General features: G+C 54.4%; 1 protein-coding gene across 1 annotated transcript; it reads left to right on the top strand.

Annotated features, from left to right (window-relative positions):
- The first annotated feature begins 5195 nt into the window (after positions 1-5195).
- LOC139354498 (uncharacterized) lies at positions 5196-7273 on the top strand. The gene is made up of 2 exons (XM_070998732.1): positions 5196-6034; positions 6065-7273. The coding sequence occupies exons 1-2, from the start codon at positions 5907-5909 to the stop codon at positions 6330-6332; spliced, it is 396 nt and encodes a 131-aa protein (XP_070854833.1). The 5' UTR covers positions 5196-5906; the 3' UTR covers positions 6333-7273.
- Positions 7274-8545: the final 1272 nt, after the last annotated feature.

Below are 8545 nucleotides of genomic sequence, written 5' to 3'. Positions count from 1 at the left end.
AGATCACGATGAAAGACGACAAACCAATAAAGCAGCGATACTATCCCAAGAATCCGAAAGTTCAAGGGGAGATCAATGCGAAGGTGGACGAGCTTCTCCAAATGGGATACATAGAACACTCAACAAGCCCATACAGTTCTCCCATCGTGATGGTTAGAAAAAAGACGGGCAAATGGAGACTGTGCGTCGACTTTAGGCAAATAAACGCCAAATCTGTAAAGGATGCCTACCCGATGCCCCGAATAAATTATATTCTCGACCAACTGAGGGAAGCACGGTACATCAGCAGCTTGGACCTAAAGGATGGCTACTGGCAAATCCCACTGAAAGCGGACAGCAGGCAGTATACGGCATTTACAGTGCCGGGGAAAGGTTTATTCCAATGGAAAGTAATGCCATTCGGACTTCATTCGGCGTCTGCGACTTTTCAACGGGTGCTGGACAGGGTGATCGGCCCAGAAATGTCGCCGCACGCATTTGCTTACCAGGACGACATCATAGTGATCGGGCGCTCGCTGGAAGAACATAAGGCCAACCTAAAGGAAGTTTTCCGACGACTAAAGGAGGCAAATCTGAGATTAAACCCGGAGAAGTGTCCATTTTTCAAGAAAGAGCTGTTATATCTCGGTCATCGAGTGACTAGCGAAGGAATAGGCACGGATCCGGAAAAGGTAGCAGCCATCGCCGAACTAGAACCACCATCGACAGTAAGAGAGCTCCGACAGTACCTGGGCGTAGCATCATGGTACCGCCGGTTTGTACCTGACTTCGCAAAAATAGTCAAACCTCTCAACGATCTGCTACGCAAGGGCAATAAATGGGTGTGGACACAGGAACATCAGACGGCGTTCGAAGAGGTGAAGGCAAGACTCGTCGCAGACCCCGTACTGGCATGCCCGGACTTCGACAAACCATTCATCTTGCAAACTGACGCAAGCGACTACGGCATCGGGGCAATCTTGACCCAGGAAACTGAACGAGGCGAAAAGGTAATCTCTTACTCAAGCCGAACGCTCAACGGCGCTGAGAAGAATTACTCAACAACCGAGAAGGAGTGCTTGGCAATCGTCTGGGCAATCCGAAAGCTCAAGCCATATCTGGAAGGTTACCACTTTAAAGTAGTAACCGACCACATGGCACTGAAGTGGCTCAACAGCATAGAGAGCCCTTCAGGGAGGATCGCCAGATGGGCCCTGGAGTTGCAGCAGTACGACTTCGAAATAGCGTACAGGAAAGGGCAACTCAACGTGGTGGCAGACGCTTTGTCAAGGCAGCCACTGCCGGAAACGCTTCGAGGGATCAAGGAGACGTCGGCGGCGGAAGCTTCTGCAGCATGCAGCTGGATTCTGGAAATGCGCGAAAAGATAAGGACCCAGCCGCAAAAGTATCCAGACTACGTGATGGAGGGTAACACCCTGTACAGGAATATACCTCATAGAGCGGGCAGCGAAGATGTTGCAACATGGAAGATGTGCGTCCCGAAAGCGCTGCGGGAAACGGTGCTGAAGTAGAACCACGACTCACCGGCGGCTGGCCATGTAGGAAGCCGAAAGACAATAGCACGTCTGGCAGCCCGGTACTACTGGCCAGGAATGCACAGAGACGCCCGAGCCCACGTGCGAGTATGCGAGACATGCATGAGGTTCAAGCCGAATCAGATGCAAATGGCTGGGAAAATGCTTACGCAGGTGCCAGAGGAACCATGGGCTACGGTATGTGCGGACTTCGTCGGACCCCTGCCGCGTTCGAAACACGGCAACCAAATGCTGCTGGTATTGATAGACAGGTTCTCCAAGTGGACTGAGTTGGTGCCGCTGCGAAGCGCGACGGCCGAATCCCTGAAGAAAGCTTTTAAAGAACGCATAATCGCGAGGTATGTCCCCAAAATAGTCATAACGGACAACGGAGTCCAGTTTACCAGCAAAACCTTCAAGAGTTTCCTGGCCGAAATGGGAACCAGGCAACAGTTCACAGCTCCATACACCCCACAGGAGAACCCGACTGAGAGAGCCAATAGGACGGTGAAAACAATGATTGCGCAGTTCGCAGGGCAGAACCAAAGAGACTGGGACGAAAAATGGCCAGAAATCATGCTGGCAGTAAACACGAGCGTTTCAGAATCCACAGGTTACACACCGTCGTTCATTACCCAAGGCAGAGAACCAAGACTACCGAGCGCCCTATACGACAGAGAAACCGTAGGGACCGGACGACCGACAGAGACCCCGGAAGAGAATGCTAACAAACTCAGGGAAATCTTCGAGATTGTAAGGCGGAACCTGGAGAAAGCATCCCAGGACCAGGATAGGCATTATAACCTAAGGAGGAGGCAATGGACGCCAAAGGTGGGTGACGTCGTGTGGGCCAAGGAACACCACTTATCAAAAGCGGCCGAGGGGTTCGCAGCAAAATTGACCCCAAGATACGACGGACCTTACCAAGTCATGGGTTTTTCGTCACCAGTAATCTGCAAAATACGACACATAAACACAAAGAAAGAGCGGACCATCCACGTAAGCGAGCTGAAACAGCAACAAACGGAAAACACAAGCGAGCGGCTACAGCAAGCAGACACAACAGATGCAAAACAACATTAAAAGTCCAAGGATACCTCCAAGGATGACCAAAGGATAATACGAAAGGATCCCAAGGATACCTACAACGATGCCCAAAGGATACTACGAAAGGAGTCCAAGGATACCTCCAAGGATGCCCGAAGGGTACTACGAAAGGAGTCCAAGGATACCTCCAAGGATGACCAAAGGATACTACGAAAGGATCCCACGGATACCTCCAAGGATGGCCAAAGGATACTACGAAGGGAGTCCAAGGATACCTCCAAGGATGACCAAAGGACACTACGAAAGGATCCCAAGGATACCTCCAAGGATGCCCAAAGGATACTACGAAAGGAGTCCAAGGATACCCCCAAGGATGCCCAAAGGATACTACGAAAGGAGTCAAAGGATACGTCCAAGGATTCCCAAAGGGTACTACGGAAAGAGTCCAAGGATACCTGCAAGGATTCCCAAAGGATACTACGAAGAAATTCCAAGGATACCTCCAAGGATACTACAGGGCATCTACAAAGGCGCGATGAAACACATAAAGGACATCAGGAGAACGTTAAGAACACAAAGGGAGCGAACCAGAGCGTCTAAGGTCTCGATTGGGACTGATCGGAGGAAAAGAAAAAACACGCATCAAAAGTCTGCCGAAGGAAGGGGGAAGACGGCACAGAGCAGAGAGCTGTACCGTAGATCTGGGTAGTAAGAAGGAGAGGCCGATGGAAATAGCGGGATTGAGCAAAGAGGAAGGCTCGGAACCGAGGTGTCGTTAAAGGGAGCCCAGGCTCCAGCTGCACAATCAAAATCAACGAGCATAATGAGCACACGTGTGACGAGAAGCGAAGCGCGCAGGATGATGGCTGCCCACCAGCCGTCCGGAGGATCTAGCCCGGGGCAAGGATGGTCGGCAGCCCGGCCTACCCGAACCTCGCGGCCGATCTCCGGGCGGGGTGTCCCCGAGCCGGTTATCAGCTCCGACAGCGACGTCGAGTTGGTGGAGGACCCGCGGGTGGAGCAACGGCGATGGCGGCTTCGCAGAGCGGTCAACCGGGCCGATGGACGCATCCCGACTGGCGCGGCGGAGGTGGAGTGGGCCAGCGAAGAGCCGCCCCAGGACCAGCTAACTCCCAGTAGCCATGCCGAGGCTGTGGTAGCGGCTACGTGGGAGTGTCGACGAAAGTGCGAGGCGCGAAGGCGAGACGAGGAGCGGCGGTTGAAGGAGATGGAAGAGACGCTGGAGTGGCAGGCCCAACTACGGATGGCCGAGGAGGAGGAGACGCAGCTGTGGGAAAACCCGGGGTACCCAACCACGCCGAGGTATGCGCCCGAATCCGGCACCCCGCCGCAAGAAGTGGCAGACGATTGGGCACCCTCGCCTCCACGGTGGCTGCCCGAAATCCCGCCCACACCGCGGTACGAGGGGTCACCACGGTGGACGCCAACACGACCGCCCACGCCGAGGCACGAGCAGCAGCCACCGCAGCAGCAGCCACCACCGCAGCAGCAGCCACCGCAGCAGCAGAAGCCACCGCAGCAGAAGCCACCGCCGCAGCAGCAGCCACCGCAGCAGCAGCAGCCACCGCAGCAGCAGCAGCCACCGCAGCAGCAGCCACCGCAGCAGCAGCAGCCACCGCAGCAGCAGCCACCGCCGCAGCAGCAGCCACCGCAGCAGCAGCAGCCACCGCAGCAGCAGCCACCACCGCAGCAGCAGCCACCACCGCAGCAGCAGCCACCACAGCAGAAGCCACCACCGCAGCAGCAGCCACCGCAGCAGCAGCCACCACCGCAGCAGCAGCCACCACCGCAGCAGCAACACATCCGGACAGATATCCCGGCGGCCCACGTGAGCCACAGCACCCGGACGTTCGTGGCCGAAGGGGTAAGGTGGCGACAGCAGACGGTCGTCTGGACCTGGCCGGAGGGACCCGCGGAGGAGACGGCAGCGGCGGAAGAACCCCGGATCTGGGAAGAATGTGGTCCCCGGGTGAGCCCGCTGGACTCCAGGACCCGTGGCAGACCGGAGCAGTGGGCACCACCGACGCCGAGCACCGGACCCGCAACGCCAAGGACAGGGCCATCGACGCCAATGTCTACCGGGAGCGCGACACTAACCGCGGAGCCTCTGGAGCGAGGACCCTGGGTGTGGCCTGAGCCCGTGGGAAACGGCCGTCCTCCGCTCAAGCGGCAGCACTCGGCGCCCGAAGTATCCGAGGTGGTGGCACGGCCGAAATTGTCGCGGACGGTGTCGGCGCCGGAAGGCCAGCGATGGCGAGAAATCGCGGAGACGGAGTGGCCCGAAGGGATCGCGGAGACACCGGTGGTGCAGGAGGCTCGCATCCTGGGCGGCAGGCGCAGCGTGCGCGTATGGAGAGAGGGGCGCGCGTTCCGCGTCCGGTTGGGGCTGGCGGGCATGAGAGTGTTCGAGGAGCAAAAATAAAAGTTAAATAAACCGAAAAAACAGAGTTTAAAAAAAAAAGAGGAAAAAAACCGACATAGAACGGGAAACGCGGCTGAAACAGGGGCCAGAAGTAAGGGGCATAAATGGCAGCTTCAGCGTCCTGAAATCAATATTGGGTTAATACAGGAAGCAGCCAAGCGACACCAAAATACTTACCTGCAGCGAAGCAAATGCGAAGTCCTCTCCGCACCAGCGTTCGAGTGTTGCCAGCGTAAAGCCAGGCGCAGCCGGCTGAGGACGATTGAAGGGCGAGAGAGAGAGACGAGAGGCGAGAGAGGTCGTGTGGAGAGAGAAAGGATGAAATAGAAAGGAGTGAGGAAATGCGAAAACTTACCTAGAAAGTTGCAAAATCACCATGAGCCAGGGAAGGGGGCGCCTCGATAGGCGATCGATTGGCACTGGACGATAGTGCGATCGATGGGCACACGACAATGGAAATATCGGCCAAGGTGGAAATATCGCAAACGAGCAGGTGGCAACGCCGCACCGTCGGTATCGATATGCGAATAAATATCGATCACGCACGAATGGTGTGACCAGGCGGAGGAAACATGGAAAGGAGTGAGACGCAGCAATGAGCAGCGAGCTGGGGATCGATAGCCTAGGAGTATCGATGTCCCAGTGGGAACACAGGAAATATCGGCGCGGGAGATTTAAAGTTGCTACGAGGAGGATGACCCCCGCTGTAGAAACTCAAGGGAGTTAAGAGCGTCGAGGGAGCATCGAGGGAGCAACGAGGGAGCGCCGCGGGAATCACAAGGACTCAAAGGCTGGGATAAGCAAGGAAACGCCGGAGAGTAGGAACCAGTCTTAAATGTTTCCCGAAGTAAGGGGGGAATGTGAGGAGTTGAATAACTCCCCACAAATAGAAGCAGCAGCAGATGGCCGGCCGCTTACCAGATACGCGGCGAATTCGCGTAGTAACGGCGCGGCGGGGAGAACGAGAGAGTCTGGAGACCAAGGGTGGAGATCGAGAGAGTTTGGAGACCAACGAAGGAGAGCGAGAGAGGTTGGAGACCAATGAAGGTTAGCGAGAGAGTTTGGAGACCAATGAAGGAGAGCGAGAGAGATTGGAGACCAAGGATGGAGATCGAGAGAGAATGGAGACTTCACGGGCAGAGCAAGAGTGCCGTATGCAGAAGGGGATAACGGAACTCCTCTGGACTTTGGACTCTCCCGTGAACTTTGGACCGGGAGAGGAAGTGCCACATCTCGGCAGTGGAGCGGCACACAGGCGTGCCACAAGCGGCACGGGAATCAGCGGAACGGCAGCAGTGGGCGAAACATCTATTGGAAGCGGTACATAAAGGACAAGTGGGTCATCCAGGAGGCACGGACTTTGGACCCAAAGTGGAGAGATCCAGCGGGCCGTGCGCAAAAGGGGAATAACGGTGCTTGGAGGCCCTATATAAGGCCGCAGAGCGCTGGCAGCTGGATCAGTCGATCACAAGGAGTCAAACCGTCAAGATCACTCAGATACCAAAGTGAACAATCAAACAACCAGATAACCTACAAGGGAGCAGCAGCAAGTCGAGTCGCCAGAGAAGCAGCGCCGTGGGAGCCTACAAGGAGCGAGATTGCTACGTCGAGACGTTCGGGATTGGGATACCAGGAATCTCCGAATTGAGACGCAGGTAGCTGAGATCCAGAGGGCATCACACGGCTAGGTCAAGGCGGTCGATTAACCCTGTCCACAAAGTCCTGGCGTTACGCCTGGAAAGAGTATAACAAGCCAGAAGGGAGAGCGGTCGATCAGTAAGGTCTCGAGTGGAATTGTCCAGGAGAGCCCTACGGATTCGACTTGCGAGGTCCCGGAGCGGCGTGCCCGAACCACGAATATAACAAGCCAGAAGGGAGAGCGGTCGATCGGTACGGTCTCGAGTGGAATTATCCAGGAGAGCCCTACGGATTCGACTTGCGAGGTCCCGGAGCGGCGTGCCCGAACCCCGAGTACCAAAAGCCACACGGAAACGTCCCGGACAAAAGGCAAAAGGGTGAGGCTAGGGTGGAACGTTCGTTTACACTAGGCGTGGAAGCGAAGTAAGGCGCGAGGCAGCTTCCTGGCGTTACCGCCTTGACTGTCCGCGCGGGCTGAGCAGAAACCCCAGTGGGACCATCCGGGACAGAGCAAGGGACAGGCGGCGGTGTGTCGAAAGGAGCGATCCTGGAGAGCGCAGCTTCTGTTCACCCTAGTCTGAGAACGGTGACGCTTCCCTAAGCCCGTACGGCCGATACCCCTCGCCATTCCGAGTCGTTACCAGCCGTCACAAAGTCACGCGTGAGAAGTGAACCGCGAGCGAGCATCTTCAGGGAGCTGCGAGGATCTTCAGGGAGCTGCGAGTATCTTCAGGGAGCTGCGAGTATCTTCAGGGAGCTACAGGACTGGAGCACCGAGTCATCAAGGCGAGAGGTCGTAGAGTCATCCAGGACCGTCGGAAGCACCGAAGGTCACAAGCAACGAGTCAAAGCCAACCAAGCAACTAAGACACTTGTAATAATATACCCGCAATAAAACCCAATACGAACCCGTGAATTCTGTGCTTTCTCACTGAGCTACTGGGCGGTCACGTTAATATAAATTTGGTGGGACGAACACACAATATACTGAGCTAGCCGCACGAATCTCGTAGCGAGCAGACAATAAAAATCAGTTCGTTACACTCTTATTACTAAGAATCGTCAAAAATTACATACATAAGCCCAAGCTGAGTAAAAAACTTTACTAACTTTACGACCTTTCACACGTGCACATCAACACCTGTGATAATGAGGCAAAAGGGTACGTGATCACACCTTTCCCCAACATGATCGGATATGTTCCTTCAAGATAACAACCTGTGTGTGTGGTTGTGCGACCTTTCTCACGTGCACCTTTCTCACCTGACTATAAATTGCACATAATGAGGGAAGGATACATTATCAATATTGTCACATGGGGATGCGGGGGCAATCTCCTGTAAGATAACAACCTTTGGATACTTTGGGTGTGCGACCCTTCTTACGTACACCTTTCTCACGTACACATTTCTCACGCGACTATTAATTGCACATAATGAGGAGAAGAATACATTATCAATATTGTCACATGGGGATGTGGGGGCGATGGGGGCCATCTCCTCTGAGGTAACAACCTTTGGATACTATGGGTGTGCGATCTTTCTCACGTACACCTTTCTCACCTGACTATTAATTGCACATAACGAGGGGAAGGATAAATGTTCAATATTGTCACATGGGGATGTGGGGGCGATGGGGGCAATTAAGTATACTCTTTATAAACATGATCGTGACATTTTTATGACTTCAAAGCCCATAAAAGCAGTAAATCTATTGAAATATGCTAATTGTCCTAGAACCCGCATATGTTAATGAGGGGGGAGGGGGGTCTGGAGAGCATTAATACGCTAACTGTTGCAGAGCCCACCTCTTTATACTACTGCTGCTTCCGATTTATATACTACCTGCAAAAGAAATAAGACTTTTGGGAAAGTTTCAGCCTGATAGCTTTAAAACTGAGAGA

This window comes from Drosophila suzukii (genome assembly GCF_043229965.1).
Source record: "Drosophila suzukii chromosome 2 unlocalized genomic scaffold, CBGP_Dsuzu_IsoJpt1.0 scf_2c, whole genome shotgun sequence".
Lineage (NCBI taxonomy): Eukaryota > Metazoa > Arthropoda > Insecta > Diptera > Drosophilidae > Drosophila > Drosophila suzukii.
The sequence above is the reverse complement of the archived record's forward strand: the minus strand, read 5'-3'. Positions and strand labels throughout refer to the sequence as shown.

Excerpts from the sequence above, each read along its gene's own strand:
- LOC139354498 (XM_070998732.1), top strand. The coding sequence starts at position 5,907 with ATGGCCGGCCGCTTACCAGATACGCGGCGAATTCGCGTAGTAACGGCG. Across the intron at positions 6,035-6,064 it reads AACGAAGGAGAGCGAGAGAG|TTTGGAGACCAATGAAGGAG; the intron begins GTTGGAGACCAA and ends TTAGCGAGAGAG.